Source organism: Mandrillus leucophaeus, unplaced genomic scaffold (assembly GCF_000951045.1).
Source record: "Mandrillus leucophaeus isolate KB7577 unplaced genomic scaffold, Mleu.le_1.0 Scaffold100, whole genome shotgun sequence".
Classification (NCBI taxonomy): domain Eukaryota; kingdom Metazoa; phylum Chordata; class Mammalia; order Primates; family Cercopithecidae; genus Mandrillus; species Mandrillus leucophaeus.
Genome location: NW_012098099.1, coordinates 1,322,685 through 1,342,569, shown reverse-complemented (window position 1 = coordinate 1,342,569; position 19,885 = coordinate 1,322,685). Strand labels below are relative to the sequence as shown.

The following is a 19,885-nucleotide window of genomic DNA, read 5'->3' as shown; positions in this document are numbered from 1 at the left end:
AAAAGATTTGGGTCCTAGAAGCCATTCAAGACTCACAGTCCTTTGGACCACCCTCAGTGGATCTATAATAACATGGACTTATTATAAAGACAAGCAAAACCACCTTGACAGAAGTCCCCCAGCCAATAATCAGTGTCACATTGTCCTTCCAGCAGAGGCTGCAGGGATACATGTCCGGGCGAAGACTTATATCATCCCGGGGCACATTGGTGATTCTTTGCTTTGAGATGATGTCAAAAATCTTCACACCCTGGAAAATAAAACAGTAGTAAGCATCCTCTACTCAGGAGGAAAGTAACAGAAAACTTATTAACAGCTCCTGCTACATACTAGCAATAACCAGCACGGAGAAATATTAGCAGTGTTTACTGAGCATGCAAGGAAAATGCTCCTGCTCCACACAAACCCTATGGGAACTTAAACCACAAGGAAACCTCCACCCTTCTTTCTGGACAAAGGAGATTTTCTTAGATGGCATGGGTGACTCACATCCAACAGAAACATGAAATGTACAGACATCAATAGCTGCATTTCCAAAACGACAGACAAGTAACATTTCTAATTTTATCGTTCCACCACAAAAATGAAGTTCGTTTTTTAGAACGACTTTGAGTCTGAAAAGCCACCTATATAAAGAAAACTACATCTGACATTTTAAAGTTCTCACATGAAAACATCAGGCTAGCAGCTAACTAAAAATGAACCAAGAGACCACAGGTTTGTTTTACCTTCACTGTGACCCAGGAGAAGTAAGGAAAGTCCAGAATAAAAAGGTAGAGTCTAGCCAGATTTCTACCATCTAAAACTGAATAGAACTGATATACTAAATTATACCTTGATGTTCCAAAACATATCCCAGATGTCAAAAAGACCATTTTTTAAAACTTCCTACTAGCCCCAATTCACAGTAAGTAAACTTTAAGTTAAAATGCAGCACTGAAATTCACAATTCACTTTCTTACAGGCAGGTCTATACTTCTGCCTATGATTATACTGGGAGTAAAAGAGAAATCAGCAATATTCTGCACTTGTTTCATATCAACTCTTACTTGCCTTTGGCCAACAGGCAAATGATATTTTCAAGACCCATTCCCAATGCAGTCCTTCAATTATTAAGATAGCTTTTCATTTTCTTGGCTACTCTCCATGCCTCAGGTTTCTTACTCTAAAATAGCGTCCAGAATATGTTGGGAATTACTATATTATGAAAGCCAAAAGCAATCTAATTTCTTTAACCTCCTAGGTACGATACCAATCGTCCTTTCACCTTTTAGAAATCACCACCACAGAGAGTGGCATCTTTTCCCTTCATTACAACCCTATCAACTTGGCCATTCTTCTGCCACTGAACAAGCATTAGGAAGACAGAGGCGTATTTTTTACCATATTATTGGCCCAAGCAATCAGATGGCCTCTCCACTTCACACTCCTTATGTTCCCTTCCCCTTCATGCAGAACAACGGACTTCCATCTGTTCATCCATGACCGTTCAAACAGTAGCAGCTAGGGACAAAGAGCATAAACAAAGAATCTTAAAAACTGAAAATCATGTATCAGGTTCTTTACTTATTAGTTTTACCTATCCTTGTGACCACATAACAAACAAGTCACTCTCGACATCTTTAATGTAACTTATAGTAGAATATTATTTGTACCCTGGAAAGAATTCCTAGCACATCATATTCTCCCCAGGACGTTGTTTAAAATGGATGAGTGCTGAAGTTACTACAAGGCCAAGCCACAGGGTGGCACCAACACACCAAGATTCATGGAAAATAACACACATTAGTTAATCAAAAGATTTGTATCACAAGAGTTCTTCAAATGATTGTCCGGGAACTAATTTATTTCGTAAATCGGGAAATCAAAACCTCTTAAGTTTTTCACTGAAAATAAGATATTAGTCACAGATTAAACTGTAATAGAAGCAGTCTATGTTTTTCATTTAACTCAAATAACTGAACGACTTTTGAACAGCAATTCACATCACAAAATAAGAAAAATTGGAATTAAGCTTCTTTAGAAATTTCATAGTATTTAGGGTCTTTATTTTAAAGGGAAGATTCCATCATTCAAAAAACCTGCTGGATAAATTTTAATATAAAATATAACTGGTCAAAAACCTCTAAGATTAATGAAGATGTAATTCTGGGAAGTCATACATTATTAAGAACACTATAAATATTTTTCTTGATATATTCCCTTTAAATCCTTTAAGAAAAGACATTTATACAGTATATAACTTAAGGCACACAATCCTGAAACACATGTTTACCCTTTAAAAGCAAATGCTGACAACAGATTCCATAACAGAATTATTAAAATTCCTACCACTACAAGCAATTTCAGTCTACCTTAGTATATTTTATGTCCGCTACCCACCCCAAAAGAGACAGGGGAAACAGGTTACAGGGGAAAGAGAGTAATTCACATTTTATTTGTATTTCCTGTATATCTTTCTCAATAGTTAGACTAACACAGGCAGAGGAAGCACAAAATAAAATTCCTAAAATTAAATATGACGTCCATCATCACAAGTAAGCAAAGTACAGTTACTTTAAAATGCTATAACAATTTGAAGTTGTGTGACTTCACAACTTCCACAGGGAGACTGGAGGCAGGGATTCTTCCGATCATACCTAGCCCCATCTTCCCATTAAGATATATCCTATATATTCTCAGAGACCTTCGAACCCACCCTGTCCTCCCCCATCCCAGGTTCCAACTCAGAAGTCACTACTACCATGCCTCCTTACCCCCGACTTAGAGGCCTTCGGGAGTGTCCCCTGACTGTGATTCAGCCTCTTTCTGCCATTTGCAGAGAACAGAGCTAGGGAAGCTCCTGTGTCAGCCCAAATGCAGAGGGATGATGAATGTGTTCAGTATTTTGAAAGGGCAGGTTCAAAATCTAGGAAAGGGGGAGAAAGGCTGAGCATACAGTTCCTGCTACAGAGAAGATTATGCCCCACTAAAGACAGGCAGCTAAAAACAATTCTTTTTATTTATTTATTTTTGAGATGGAGTCTCGCTCTGTTACCCAGGCTGGAGTGCGGTGGCACCATTTTGGCTCACTGCAACCTCCACCTCCCGGGTTCTAGTGATTCTCCTATTTCAGCGTCCTGAGTAGCTGGGATTACAGGTGTGCACCACCATGGCTGGCTAACTTCTGTACGTTTAGTAGAGACGGGGTTTCACCATGTTGGCCAGGCTGGTCTTGAACTCCTGACCTCAGGTGATCCACCGGTCTTGGCCTCCCAAAGTGCTGGGATTACAGGTGTGAGCAACCATGCCTGGCCACAACAATTAAACATGATGAACTGATAAGATCAAAATGCCTATCTTCTATCTGTGGCCTGGATCTGAAGGAGGTGATCGTACGAAATGGGCAAAGCACAGTGAGTGCTCAATAACCACCTGCTGCAATGAAGGGCTGGCTGGATGGCCAGGAGAACAGCATGGTGGGACACAGCATCAAATTCCTTTCCCTCACCAATTCCCACCTAGAAATGACCAATGCAGTACTAAGAGGAGAAACTCTGCACCTGTGTTGAAAAAGTTAAATATGCTCCAAATTTTAAGCTAAAAATTCTGTAAAATATGCTAATAGTAAGACCCCAGTGAAGGCCATGATTTAACTCATTCCCCCAGTAAAAGCCTGCCTGGGAAGTAGTTGGTCAGGCAGGTCCTAGAATGCTACAACACCCCTGATACTCAGTGTAATGGGGCAGAAACAAAGGGGAGTGGCCAGTCTCACTCTGAAACACAAAAGGTTGGGTCCCCAAGCATGCAGCCAGCACTGTAGCTGTCCCAGGTGGGAAGGAAAGCAGGCACTCTGACAAGAGGCAGGCACCTATGGAAAAATCCTGCATTTGAAAATAACACAAATTACCCAGGGAGTAATCCCCAACTTGTGACTCCATATGAATAAGACAACATTGAAAAAAACAAAGTAACTTAAAAGATCTAATTCTTATCATCATAATTCTCATGTAACAGCAAAATTAAGAAACTAATAACAAAGAACAAGAGAAAGAACAAAACAAAACAAAAATGATACAAAAAATTTTCTCAATCTTTGGGTAAAAGATGAATTCCTATGGTAACCAGAGTACTTTGAAAAATGAGAAAACAAATACTATAAACCTAAACTTTATGGGATAGAAAGTTGTAGAAAACGGAAAATCTAGATTTAAAAGTTAATAATGAACATGACAAGTCGCTACACAACAAAACAAAAACATTTCATTGAGGGATACAAAAGGAGAACTCAGTAAACAGAAAGGCACATTATATTCATGGATAGAAAGACTCCAGTTCTCACTAAAGAGTTTAAGTCTCATTAAATTAACCTATAATTTTAATGCAAGTCCAAAGAAAATCCCAAAGGGATTATTTCTAGAAATTCCAAAAATGCTAAAAATTCACTTAAAAAAATAAGAATTTTTTTTATCAAGTAATTTAGGGGAAGGAATGGATTTGTCCCGATAGTAAAAACATTTTATAAAATCAACACTCAAAACAGTACAGCAATGTTTCTAGAACTCATAGATGAAGGAAAAAGAATGAACTGATAAAGATGAATCAAAATGACATGGTCAGGAATGGGTATGTGGGGTGGGGGGTACAGCGGAGTGTGTACAGAGAAAGAGGTATCTTCAAACTACTGAGTTGTGATCTTGGACACCAGCTTTCTGGAGGATCGTTTGGCATCATGGACTCAAAGCTTTAAAAAAACCATGACACCAGGAGGTTGCTACCTAGAAACTTACGCTAAGAAATGATCAGACGACTTAGTAAAGATGCATGTAAAGCTATTTATAACAACCAGAAATGGACTAACAACTGAGGAATGACGGAGCATAATACGGTGGAGCACACATGATGAGTATGTATCCATTATTAAATTATTTTATGCATGTATCTTCATTAACACAAAAACCTATGAGGGCATATTAAATAAAAAAGTAGATTACAATTACAGTATTCAATACAATGTCCTTAAAATGTGAATGTGTATCCACATATATTATAAAATCTAAAAGATACATAATGAAGCAATCCTAATTCTATAAATGAGTGCTGAAATTTTATATTATTTCTATGTTATAATTATTCTGCACTAAATATATGAATATTTTTATAATATTAATACATTAATGGGAATGAAAATCCATTCTCTTATTTTTAGAATCAGGAAAATTTAGGGGAATAGTTAAAATGAAACAACAAAGCAATATCAAAACTTCACTGGAGATTGGGTGCAGTGGCTCATGCCTGTAATCCCAGCACTTTGGGAGGGCGAAGTGGGTGGATCACCTGAGGTCGGGAGTTTGAGACCAGCCTGACCAACATGGTGAAACCCCGTCTCTACTAAAAATTCAAAAAAAATTAGCCAGGCATGGTGGCCGGCACCTGTAATCCCAGCTACTCAGGGGGTTGAGGCAGGAGAATCGCTTGAACCTGGGAGGAGGAGGTTGCAGTGAGCCAACATTGCGCCATTGCATTCCAGCCTGGCAAACAAGAGCAAAACTCTGTCTCAAAAAAAAAAAAAAAAATTCACTGGAACTTAAAGAAGTAATGTTTGAGGCATACTGAACATGTATTAGAATGAATTTACATAAACTGTATACACTTTTCAAATAAAACATTAACTTCTTCAGAAAACTGTTAATTAAATCTTATTGCAGTTCCCACCAAAATGTAAGCTCACTCCAATGGACCCTTTCTATACACTCTGTGTGCTTCGAGCTACGGGAAGAAGTAGAGGTGGCTGAACTCTGGCCTCCTTCTGTCTCCTACTCTACTTCCCAAAACAAGAAACGAAAAACTTCCAGCAGAGGGGAGGGAGGCAAAGGAAGGACAGAAGAATTCTGAATCCAGGCCATCTCAGGATTGATTCCCAAAAATCTTGTGGACCCTGCTCTGACATGTAATCAAAAGAGCAAAGAAGCTTCTCCCAGTGATTATTTCTACAATGCAGACAGGCACATGCCATTCTATGCAGCTGATGTGTGCTCAAAAACGGAGGGGAATAAAAAATTAACCTCTGTAAATGAAACAAATTTTAACTAATTAACATTACAAGTTTTGACAGGATTCATGTTATTTTCTTACGTTTTTCAAATAGCCTAAGTCCCTATCACTTTATATTTTGTGGATAAAAAATAAGAAAATATCTGTAAATAAAGCAGGTCATCATAAACATACTAAGGAAAGTGATTATTTAGGAGAATTCTTTTGTAAGTCAAATAATTTCCCCCCAATTTGTTGGTTCTGTATATGTTTTATGGTCACACTGGTTTTCTCACTGCATAACTAACTCTATTAAATCTTGTGCACTGAGATTGGCGTGTTTACCTTGCATTTCCCCAACCAGTGTGCTGGGGAAAAGGATCATATCTTATACTTTGCTAGACACACAGGCATAATAAATATTAAATATTAAGTAGACTATCCTAGTCTACTAGTCTTAATTCTTTCCTTCTCTGACCATATACACAATGCATTTGCTACAGGGGGAGCTATGCAATTTCCCAAAACCTTTGTTACTCAGCTTATCTTTACAGTTAGTAATACTCCTAAAGTATTTTGAACATATTGGAATCTACTCTAATCTCAAAAATTTAAAGAACCCAATGACTAATTCATACAATCAACACAGCCTTGCTTTTAGAAAGAGCTCACTTCTATGGATCCCATATCCAGGCACGTAATGTCACTGTATTTCCCTTCGCTCAAGGTCAGCAGATAGAATTTGTGCACAACTTGTCAAAAATTTGAAAGCTGCTTTTAAGGTTAGCCTTCCTCTCTTAGGTTTAAGTAATTGCAGCTCCTTTATTTCAGAGACACGAACTGATCGCACATTTGGCCTGAACGGTAATTTCTGAAATGTGTCTGCAAGCCTGCAGAAGGCTCTCTGGATTGCCACAGCGCCTACTTCTCCAGGCTCTCTGGCACCTGGCCTGCTTCTCTCCTCGATGTTACCAGCCTGGCCCTGTCGAACATTTATTTCTGCCTTTCCTCTCCACTCTACTTTATTCTTTACTCATGAGTCCACTTTTCCTATCCTACATAGTATAAAACCTTAAATGCTCGCTAATAATTACGGAGTCATTTCTATACCTCTGAAACTCTCATACAGGATTCGCTTTGATTTGACATAGAGTTTCATAAGTGGACAATGGCCAAATGATCCACTCTCCATTGGCTTTTTTATCCTAATCTCCATGAATTTCAAGCAGAAACATATTTTCTGATAGGAATGCCAAGGGAGGCTTTGCTTTGGTGATTTAAGAAAAGATGAACTCCTTTTCTTACAAACATTCTATACTAATTTAACTACCAAAAAACTATTTGCCTGTACTTCACTGACAGTTAATAATACCCATTTTTTCCTTCCAGTCATAAAACTGACCACAGACCTACTGAGCACGAATGTTCTACAAAGCATTTTATGGGGTAAGCCATTGAAAAAAACTACCCTTAAAAGCAGCTGGTTAATTTATTTGGTTCATCTTCCATACCCTGTAATGTTGAATTGTCATTATCACAATACTAAGAGCAATTTAAGCTCAATGGGAGCTAAGTACATAGAGAGGAAAAGCTGTTTCCAAGAGGTCTATTTTTTTGTTGGAGAAAGTATTTTAGGGCTTTATTTCCCATAAATCCACATTCTGGCAGTCAGCACTCTCAGTACTTATATTTCAATATGAGCCCTCACATCCTCAGCAATATACTTTATTCTCCTCTGTTTTGTGCTGATAAATCTATCTAGTGTTTTCCTACTCTACAGAGCGCTATAAGGACACGGAGCCCAGAATCTCCCACATGTGTGGCAAGATTCCTATTGGGCTGTAATGAAGTCCCCGATTCTGGTCACCTAACATCCATCATTACTTGTCACTCACTCTTCCCTGATGGAGTTGAAAAGAGTATGGTTGGCCCTGTTTTAATCATCTTGTAATCTTTCAAGTTGAAAAATCACTTGGCTCCTTCAGGTTCCCTAAATACTGACCACACTGCTAGCTTTGAGGCAGACAAGAAAGTGGGCAAGATTCAGCAGGGGCTTCAGTCCAGGGTCAAGGCTTAGATACCACGTGTGTTCCTACAGGGAGAACCAAGGGGCTTAAAGAAAACAAATATTTCACAAATGAGAACCTGCGCTAGGTCAGGAAGGTGTGGAAGATCCAGGTAATAAAACAGAGAAATAGATAAAAGTAAAACCCAACAAAAAAAAACTGTCTCAATAAAAATAAACAAAGGCATAACAATGGGAACATCCTGTTACAAAAGGATTTAAATATTCAAGATTAGAAAAGATCATGAGCAAAATTTTAAAAGTCAAGAAGGCAAGTGAGAAAAATATGAGTGTGGAGAAGACCTAGGATGGTGGCTGGCTACTGACGGCAGATGGGGTCTTGAATCCTGAAGGAGGCAGGAATGACCAGGAATCCATGTGGAGCAGGTAAGTGTCTTTGTCTTGCTTCATGCTTAGGCTTAGTGCCAAAGTTTCAAACATGCAGCTTTTCTAAACACCATCAACAGCTCTACTATGTTCATCAAGATACAACATAAACATGTGGGAAGAAAAAGAGAACTTCCAAAATATATTATTGCCTTAACTTCAGTGGTTATTTTCTGAACAAGTTATAATGTTTCAGTCTCCTTTATCTGAATTTAACATGTTTAAAACAAGTTCAGTACGGACAAAATGCTGGTACCATAGAAAACTTGTGTGCACAAGGGTTCCTAGAGCCAACTCAAATGGCACTTGCTTACAAACAACATTTCAGTAAACACCATTCCCATGCAACACAGACTTTTTTTTTTTTTTTACTTGTTTTTTAAGTTCAGGGGTTTATGTGCAGGTTTGTTACATGGGTAAACTAGTGTCACAGGGGTTTGTTGTACAGATTATTTTGTCACCCAGGTATTAAGCCTAGTATGCATTAGTTATTTTTCCTGATCCTCTCCCTCCTCCCATCCTCCATCCTCCAATAGGCCCCAGTGTGTGTTGTTCCCCTCTATGTATCCATGTGTTCTCATCATTTAGCTCCCACTTACAAGTGAGAACGTGTGGTATTTGGTTTTCTGTTCCTGCATTAGCAACACAGGCTTTGGACAGGCCCTTGCAGTTAATTCTGTGAAACCTATATAGACAGACCAATGCTTTGAAATTTAAAAAATACTATATCAACACAAGGTAACAATCAATTCAGCAACCAAGAAATCTAAGCTAAAGGTTCCATGAGAACAAAATAAGTTAAACACCGGAGGTCCCATTTAGGAGCAGCTTTCTTTGCATTAAAAAACCAGAGATGACAGCTAGATCTACCTACCCACCTATGCAGTATCTACCTACACACCTATGTGGGTTTGGCAATCAAGCCAGCATGTGAGGTAGGCCCCTATTTAAACTACTAATCTGCAGTTTCTGCAAATGCAAGCACATAATTACAAGTGTGATTTCAGAAATGACTAGGACACTTTCTAAGTAATTTTACCACTTAAAAAAAAATCTTCCATATGGATTCCACAAATTTAATAGAGCTGGCTGTTCATACCAAACACCTTGAGTCTGTTTTTCAGTTTGCAGTTATCCGAGGATACATTTCCTGGGGCTGGGCTCAAGGTCAAACACCCTCATCATCAGGGTAGAGATAACACAAAAGTCATCCACTGGGTGATTAAACTTGAATTAATGTTCTGTGCAATGAACAAATATCTCTAACTTTAACTACCTATAATCTCAATCATTGATGACTGGTGAAAATCCTTGCACAGTGAGCATATCAAAAAGAAATGTAAAATTGCTAAGTCTTGAATAATGCAGACAGTTACCTGAAAACATGGGTTTATGTATTTGAACAAGCCCTTCACACAATTCAAAGTAAAACAGGACAGGCACAGTGGCTTCAGGACTTTAGGAGGCCGAGGCAGGCAGATCACAAGGTCAAGAGATGGAGACCATCCTGGCCAACATGGTGAAGCTCCGACTCTACTAAAAATACAAAAATTAGCTGGGCATGGTGGTGTGCACCCGTAGCCCCAGCTACTTGGGAGGCTGAGGCAGAAGAATCACTTGAACCTGGGAGGCAGAGGTTGCAGTGAGCCGAGATCATGCCACTGCACTCCAGCCTGGCAACAGAGTGAGACTCAGTCTCAAAAGAAAAAAAAAAACCTAAACTAAAAAAAAAAAAAAACAAAAACAAAGTAAGCCCAAAAGTTGGAAAAAAAAAATCAAGACACTATCTGCAGAAGAAATAGAGTCAAATGAACCCAATTTTGAGCATTATAATCCACTTTCTTACCATCTCTATGAAAAACTGGCATTAACTGGACACACCGGTCAGCACTGATAGCTTTCACAGAAGTGGCAGAACTGACGGTTTTGGGGCAGACTCACATCTACGGGGTAATATATGTTCATCCTCTCTACACACTTCAGGGTCTAAAGTCTCATTTAGACTCCTATATAATGCCTCCCTGGGAACAAGAATAATTATTCCAGATTTGGCCAAAATTGGAGAAAAGGCTGCAGGCTATTCAGTAAGCAGCAATAATTTGTGCTCAAACTGACAGTAAATATCAATTGGACAGCCTTCATTGTCCTGGCTTCTATGGTAATATTAAAAGCTGCCCTAAGCAAAGAATACTATCAGACAAATCACAAAGGAAGATACAGAAGTTGCTAATAAATAAAAATGTTCAAAATCACTAACAATTCAAATATATTACAAAATAGAAAAATGGAGTATCTCTATATATTAGATTGGCAATGAGCATGTGGTAAAATAGGTACTCACACATAGCTGATGTAAACTTGTGTAAGTTTTCTGGAATACAATTTTACCTGGCAACACATATTAAATGCCTAAAAAATAATCATAACCTTTGATTCAGTAATTCTAATCCTAAGAATCAATGATAGGAAAACATTCAGAGGAACAGATGAAAGCCCAAAGATTCCAAGCTTCACCACATCATGATTTATGACAGCCAAACATTGGGTAAAACCTAAAGGTCCAAAGACAGAATGGTTAAGAAAATCAAATAGATCCATAAGATACAATAGTATGCAACTATTCAATAACACTGAGCTAAGAATAGATGTCAATAATGTAGGGAATTTCATATGACGTACAATCATAAGTTAAAAACAAGATCTAAAATAATTGAGAGTACCCTATACATTCTTTTGCTTTTTGTTATTATAAAAATAATGTATGCTTACTACAAAAAAGTAAATAAAAGTCAATGAAGGTCAGAAAGAACATTCATAATCCTGCCCAGACACAAACACTGTTAATAATTTGGTGTACAGCCTTCCACGAATATATCTACATACATAATTTTATTTCTACAAAAAAGGATAATCGAACCATACATATATTTTAGAAAAGAATCTCAACAGAAGCAATCTATCGAATGTTGAGAATTTTATTTATTCCAACTGAGAAAGAGAAAAGCTGACATCCAGAAGCTAGCCTGGCACCCACAGCAGGGCCCTGATGTTCTCCTTATGAATATAAACAATTTCACAGAAAACCAGTATCAGCCGAGGCCACTCCATGACCGTGAAGGCCCAGGACAGAAGCAAGACCGCTCCATAATCACGTCTGAACGCAAACCAGACAGGAACATTTTCCAAGTCGTGGCAATGACCAAACACCTTCCACTTTGGCTAAAATGACAGACTGCTGCTTCTTTACCAGTTATGACTTTGGCTTTGGCTTAGCCTTTTCTCCTTCTAGATAAGATTTATTAAAATGCCCAGCTGTAGAATTACTCATACTGCATGACAGCATCCAATCTAGAGCAAAGCCCTGATGCCTTAAACCTCCCCGAAATCACCTCATACCAGCCTAAATCCTACAAGTCTTCTAACATCTTCCTAAAACCATATGGGGTGCTCCTGGTGATCTTTGGCCGCAGGACACTGACACAGCTAATTCACTATTGTTAGACAGTTAGCTTGCACCAATTTTCACTGTTACAAATATCAAGAAAATTGGCTGAAATTGAGTTACAAAATTAAAAGGAAAACAAACAACCATACAGGCTGAGGGGGATCCAAAAGGCTTAAAGACAAATAAAGGATTGTAAATTTACCCCATAGTGTTGTATGTGAACATATAAACACACTCATTTCCTATCAAACCACTTTTCTGACTAATGGTCTTATTAACTATATTCTACCTACACCATCTTACCGGTATGCTTTTGGACGCCTACCACCATTTCTGAAATCAAGATCCTGTGTACACACGGCACCTAACATGAAGCACGACACAAAGTTGTATTCAGGAAGCAGATTCAAACCAAATACTCCTAGGAAATGACTGATTTAGTTTGCACCGTGACACCAACTAACAATGACTGCAGTTGTGACCCCTTGCTTTATACAGCCTTATCTTAAAGCAAAAGAGAGAAAGAGAAACTCTTAGTGTTAAAGAATCAGCTGAGGTTAAATCCCACAAGAAAATCTAATGAACATCTCTGAACTGGCAATGACACTTGCGGTCATTCCCCAAAATACTTAAGAATATGCACAGGACTCTCCATACGCAAAAGAAGGTATTATCAGCAAAGAGCAAAAGATGGTTTGACTACTCCAGGAAGAGAGATGGTAGTTTTAACATCCAAGTTCAGGGGAAAGCTACAATCAGTACGGAAATATTATATGAAAAAGTTAGCTGAACTCATTAAAGAAAAAAGTATATTTTTAACAGGCATTTGATGAATATGAGACAATCGGAATCATAAAGGAAAATGAAGTTGCTATGGACCCAACTCTCCCACCCCGACCACTGTAGATACCATTCAAATACTCTAGGAGTCCTACATATTGACATCAGAAAAGCAATCAGCAATGAAGAACACCTGTTTTTCAGACTGAAAACGATTTTTATTTAAGTGTTATATTTCTATTTTTAGCCTCAGATAGCTTAGCATACATAGGAAAACTCACCAAAAAATACTTTAATAGAGCTGTTTTATTGCTTCATTTTTAATACCTAAAAAAATGCTTGTGAAGGTTACATTTGTGTTCTACTTCCTATTAATCAATGGTTTTTAATCAATTTTGGTACACTGATGACAGCATGAAATAAATTTCTAGGAATGGAACTACAACTTACAACACAGTACCTAGAAGAAATAAAGGTATGTATTTACAATGCCTCAACATGCAACCATTAGATTGGTGGCTGCCTGTGGTGTAATTGTGAATTAATTAGGAAGCCTTAATTTTAATTCTTAAAAATGTTCAGACGATTCACTTGAAAACTACAATGGTAAGTAATGTGGAAGGAAGTTTCAGGTAGAAGGCTACAATCAAGCATCTGACAACTTGCGGAAATATTATCCTAGAGATCCAAACACTGGACAGGAGACAGAGAGGAACTGCTAATGTCAAAACCCTTCTAGCCATCAAAACCCCAGGTCCAATCTGACCCAAAGATGAACAAATACATTAGGAAGCACTCCTACACTTCATGTTTAGGGATGGCAGTGGTAAGAAAAGGCTCACCAGATTATCCAGATTCTAAAAAGATTTGTAGCCAGGGGACTGGGAGCTATGTGGAGATGTTGGCCAAAAGGGCACAGACTTTCAGTTCTAACATGAATAAATTCTGGGGATCTAATGTACACGATGGTTACTATATTCAATAATGCTATATTAAATACTTAAAATTTACTAATGGATTGTAAGTATTCTCATCACACAAAAAAATGGTAACTATGTGAGGCAACTGATAATGTTAATTAGCTTGAATATGGCAATCATTTCACAACAAATACTAAATACATTTGGTATATATCAAATTATCATTGTAACTTAAATATCTATAATTTGGTTGGGCGTGGTGGCTCACGCCTGTAAGCCTAGCACTTTGGGAGGCCAAGGCAGGCGGATCACAAGGTCAGGAGTTCGAGACCAGACTGGCCAACATAGTGAAACCCAGTCTCTACTAAAAATGCACACACACACTATATATATATATGAAATTTTAATTTGTCAATTATACCTCAATTAAGCTAGAAAAAGATAAAAATAATGTTGATAACAAGGGCAAAAGAAATAAAATTTAAAAATAATCTTAATAATAATTTTTTAAATATTTACAGTTTCATAAAAAGCTTCCCGTATTGACTCCTCTTTGAAAAAGGATTCAAAATCCAATTTATTATTTGCAGATCACTGCTGGAAGCTTACAGAAGCTGGTTGACACTACCATCTCTGTCCTTCAGGTAAAATTTGCCATTTCAAATTTTCCTCATTTCATTCACTCTGATCCTTTCCTTGTTTGCTGACTGACATTTTCCAGCTTACAAAGCAACTTGTCCCTGCGGCCAGGTCCCCTCATTCTATCCCACCATAACACCAAACAGCTGAGTATCTCATTTCTAAAAGTGAACTCCACTGCAAACGGCATCACGACAATTTAATGACTTGTCAAAGTAGTAGAACCAGTTATTATAAAGTGTCTTTCAGAGTTCAAAGGTAAAGGTCCTATGAAGCTAAAGTTTACCTGCTGAGAGGGAAAGCTGGACAATTAAAAAAAAAAAAAAATCCAGACAAGATTCACTTGGCAGATTTATTTCTAAAATAGAAACTTCATTTGCCATGCTCCTGTATTAGAATTCTTGCTACACAAGAAGGTTACACTTACCAAAAAAATTCATTGGTTCACATGTTTGAAAGCTCTCTCCAATGGCACTTTTAAGACATGTGCTTTCTCTTTTCTTTCTTTTTTCAAGATGGAAAGAAAACAGAATTTGGAATAAGCTTTTTATGCTCATGTGTCAAGCACTGGAGTCCATAAATCCAGCTACTGCATTCAACTACTAAGAAGATACCTTGAAAACCTAAAATAAAAGTTTATGCCAGACAGAACTATAGCCTCCTAGTCCTAGTCCCTGGTGGATAAGGAGCTACCTCTAAACACCTAAGGAGGAGAACTTTAAAAAAGAAATATCTGTCAAACTACAGTTTCAGGTTTTCTTCTGCTACATTGCTATGTTCTGCAGTACTATTTTGAAAAGTATGTTCTAATTACTTTAATAATTTTTATAGGAATCAAAAATTGTAATAAGATTAAACAACTATTAAATATTAATAGACATCTCTCTCAAATTTTCTTATGACTTCATGAATATCTCATAGTGGTCCTCTACTTTTCTACTTAGTTCTTCTAGTCTCTGTGCCACTTTAACCCATTGTTTGTAGAAGGTGGCATATAATTCCAAGGATTTATTTGGCTGTCAGTCTAGCGATCAGTGTTCTTAAGGGTTAAGAATGTCTTTATTCCACATTACACCTTCATTTGGCTAGTCTTTGCTCCAATTTTTTGAAGATTAAATTATTTCTTAAAGGCAGAAAGTCATAACCTCCAGTTATCTGATATATGTCTTTATTCTCTTTTCCCTCTATGTGATCTGCCACCTGTTCTCAACAGAGGAGGGATCTTGGTATCTATGACATATGATTATTGCAAGGTTATAACCATTTGCTAAATGTTGGGCTTTTCAAAATTGTTCTGCCTAGTTTATGCTGCTAGTTTAAAATTGCAGCTGAAAGGATTTGAGTAGCTACTGAGCCAATGTAGTTGTTTATCTCATTTGTCAAAGATATAAACCTCTAAAACTCAGTTACAAAAAGAGCAGCTCCTCCTAAAAATTTGCGAACACTTTCAAAATGAAAGTGATCATTTCACAATAGTCCTCCTTTCTTAATGTCACCTTCTACATGCCTTTAGTTTTTAACATCAAAGATATATTTCTTAATGAAATTAGAAAAAGACATCCTAACATACCTCAACTAAATAAATCTATTTCAAAACAAAACACACTAATGTCAAAAGCATGTAGCATCAGTAATCTTTACAAGTATATACCACACAACATGTAGAAAAAGGAAATTCTCTGGAGATTTCTGCAAATCACACCAGGATGATACATGTTTTAAAAATCTCCATTTAACCATATGCAAACAGATCATTATAATTTATCAACTAAATAGTACTTTTTACTACTTACTAAATACGTATTTACATGGTAAAATTTAATGGATCCAAATAAATCAAAGTTTGTATGTTACAAGTCATTAATTTGTGGACACGGTTACGTGTTTCTAAAGCCTTTAACATAAGTAAAATAAATTATAACGGCTTTTCAAATAAATTATTCTAAATCATAAAGTATTATCACACTTTTAAAAGACTTGTTTTGTCATACACACACACACCCCTCCATCCAGATAGACAGATAGACAGATCTCATATACATATCTTCTTTAGTAAGTGGAAATAACTTGTTTGTATTACCTTAGGGTGCTTTAATCGTACTGGGAATAAAAACAGGTTTTCCTTAAAGAATGATGATACATAAAATGGCTTTTTAAAGGGAAAGAACCCCAAACCAAAGTTTTAAGAGTACATAGTCTTTGACTTACGATTATTTGACTTAACGATTTTTCAACTTTATGATGGTAACCATACAATGACTCATTTTTCACTTTCAGCTTTCAATAAATTACATTATATATTCAATACTTTATTATAAAATAGGCTTTGTGCTAAATGATTTTGCCTAACTGTAGTGTTCTGACCACAATTAAGGTAGGCCAGGCTAAGATGTGATGTTCAGTAGGTTAGGTATATTAAATGCATTTTTGACTTAATGGTATTTTCAACTTACAATAGGTTTATTGGGACAACCCCAACTGTAAACTGAGGAGCATCTGTAGTTCAGCTATCATCCCATAACTAATTACAGAAAAATTAGTGGCTTTGAAACCTAAAAGGGACACTGGCATAAAGATAGCTATATAGACTGGTAAAATTCAGAGTCCAGAAATAAACCCTAACATTTATGGTTAACCAATTTTCCACAAAGGGCCCAAGACAATGGGAAAGGAATAGTCTTTGCAACAATGATGCTGGGTCAACTGGATATTCACATGCAAAAGAATACATTTGCACTCCTGTCTCACATCATACACAACAATGAACTCAAAATATGTTATACACCTCATTTAAGAGTAAAAAATACAAAAGTCTTAAAAGAAACAGGCATTAATCTTCATGACCTTGGAATAGGCAACAGAAAATGATCTCTTAGATACAACACCAATAGCACAAGTATCAAAAAAAATTAAGATAAATGTGACTTTATTAAAGTTACAAACTTCTGTGCCTCAAAGGATACCATCAACAACTCGTAGGCTGGGAAAAAATATTTGCGAATCATGTATCTAATAAGGAATATCTGCCAAGAATTTATTTTTTAAAGTTTACAACTCTATAATAATTTAAAAAAAACCCAATTAAAAAATGAGCGAAGAATCTGAATAAACATTTTTCCAAGGAAGATATGCAAATGGCCAATAAGCACAGGAAAAGATGGTCAACATCATCAGTCATTAGATGCAAGTCAAAACCACAATGAGGTATTACTAACACACACCAGAGTGATTATAATCAAAAAGAGAAAACAGAATGAACATTGGTGAGAATGTAGACAATTAAAACCCTCATATATTTCTGATGAGAATGTAAAATGGAACAATCACTTTGGGAAACAGTTTGGCAACTCTTCAAAATGTCCAACATAGAGTTACCATATGATTCAACAATTCCGTACTCAAGAGAAATGAAAACACATAGCCACAAAAAGCCGTACAAAAATGTTCATAGCAGCATTATTCATAATAGCCAAAAAGTAGAAACAATCCAAATGTCAATCAAGTGATACACAGATGAATAAAACATCATAGATCTATACAATGAAATATTATTTGGACATAAAAAGGAATGAAATACGAATACATGCCACAACATTGATGTACCTAGAAAAATAAGGAAAGAAACTAGACAAAAAGGCCATATATTACACGATTCCATTTACATGAAATAACCAGAATAGGAAAACTTATTAGAGAAAGACAATAGATTAGTGGTTGCCTATGGATGAGAGGAGGGGAGGAAGGAAGATGGGGAATGTCTGCTAATGGGCACGAGGTTTCTTTTTGGGGTGATGAAAGTGTTCTCAAGTTAGATTATGTTGATGGTTGCAAAGCACTGTAAATATATTTAAAACCATTAAACAGCACACTGTCATCTGGTGAACCTCATGGTATGCAAATTATGTACCAATAAAGCTATTTTAAAACATCTCAAAAATAGATGACTTAATACCAATTACTTACACTGACATGGGTAATCACGGGATTCCTCACTTTAAAATATCATACATGTGCTTTTCTCATGCCCCACATACTAAGCCTTATATACAATATACGAAGCTCTTCAGTGTGTTTTTCCTTTTAAATTATTTTAGTCCCGAATGTGTAAGTTAATAACAAAATCAATTTTAATTCAATTTTTCACCAGATGACCTTAACTGTTTTTATTTTACTCTCATTTTATATACACATAAACATTTTTGTGTGTGCTTGGAAAGAGATGTCAACAGATGCATTTTTGGAGAACTGAATAGGAAAAAAAAAATTACTCTCACAGAAGACTGAATATAGAACAGCTTGTCAAGTAGTCAGTGACAACCAAAGAGACAAACCAAACCCCTGATGTTCTGCCTGTTCAGCACTTTTTGAATTCTACTTATTTTATTGCTTATCACAATGTCCAACTTTCTATAAATTCCAAACTCTTCTCATGTTACCTTACCAATAATTAGATGCTAGATTACTCTGCTGTTCCTACACTGCTCACGGATCTATTCAATGGACTCTGACCCAGACTGCTGCAGGCACACTGTCCTTTCTACGGATGTCTGCAAATGATATCATATGCTAAGTAAAAGGATGAAGAATATGTTACTGACACAGTTCACCCAGACATCCTACAGGGAGACAAGACATTCATGCAGTAGAATTAATATGGCAAACTTGATGAGACTACAGGTATTCCTTGCAGCAGAAAAGCAATTATTAAACTTCACGAATACACTGATTATTAAAGAACACAGGCCGGGCACGGTGGCTCACGCCTGTAATCCCAGCACTTTGGGAGGCCGAGGCGGGTGGATCACGAGGTCAGGAGATCGAGACCATCCTGGCTAACACAGTGAAATCTCGTCTCTACTAAAAATACAAAAATTTAGCCGCGCGTGGTAGCGGGCACCTGTAGTCCCAGCTACTCGGGAGGCTGAGGCAGGAGAATGGTGTGAACCCGGTAGGCGGATCTTGCAGTGAGCCAAGATTGCGCCACCGCACTGTAGCCTGGACGACAGAGCGAAACTCTGTCTCAAAAAAAAAAAACAAAAAACACAAACCAACAAAGCAAAATCCTCCAGATCTTCAGTCCTAAGAACACCTGGGTTTAAATTTCAGCCTTGTGAACTTATGCTATATCACTGTGATGGTATCAACTTGATTGGATTGAAGGAAGCACAGTATTGCTCCTGGGTGTGTCTGAGGGTGTTGCCCAAAGGAGATTAACATTTGAGTTGGTGGACTGGGAGAGGCAGACCCACCCTCAATCTGCATGGGCACAATCTAACCTAATCAGCTAATCTGGCCACGATGGCCAGAATAAAAGCAGGCAGAAGAATGTGAAAAGACTAGACTGGCTTAGCCTCCCAGCCTACATCTTTTTCCCATGCTGGATGCTTCCTGCCCTTGAACATCAGACTCCAAGTTCTTCAGCTTGGGACTCGGACTGGCTTCCTTGCTCCTCTGCTTGCAGAGACGGCCTATTGTGGGACCTTACCTTGTGATCTTGTGAGTTAATACTCCCTAATAAACTATTTATATATATATATAACTAGTGTGTGTGTGTGTGTGAGATTCACTAAGATCTATACAAAGATGCACTAACGTCTTCAATTCCCTGAAAATGAAGCTCAAAATTGAAAGATATTT

At 37.2% G+C, this 19,885-nt stretch overlaps 1 protein-coding gene across 1 annotated transcript in view; it reads right to left on the bottom strand.

Annotated features, from left to right (window-relative positions):
- The window catches only part of VPS41 (vacuolar protein sorting 41 homolog (S. cerevisiae)), a 217,932-nt gene that overhangs the window by 69,736 nt on the left and 128,311 nt on the right, over window positions 1-19,885 (bottom strand). The window contains exons 8-9 of the mRNA XM_011972735.1: window positions 1,384-1,503; window positions 104-250 (exon numbers count right to left, since the gene is read on the bottom strand). Of these exons, the coding sequence (XP_011828125.1) occupies window positions 104-250; window positions 1,384-1,503 (267 nt within the window). The remainder of the gene's footprint in view (window positions 1-103; window positions 251-1,383; window positions 1,504-19,885) is intronic.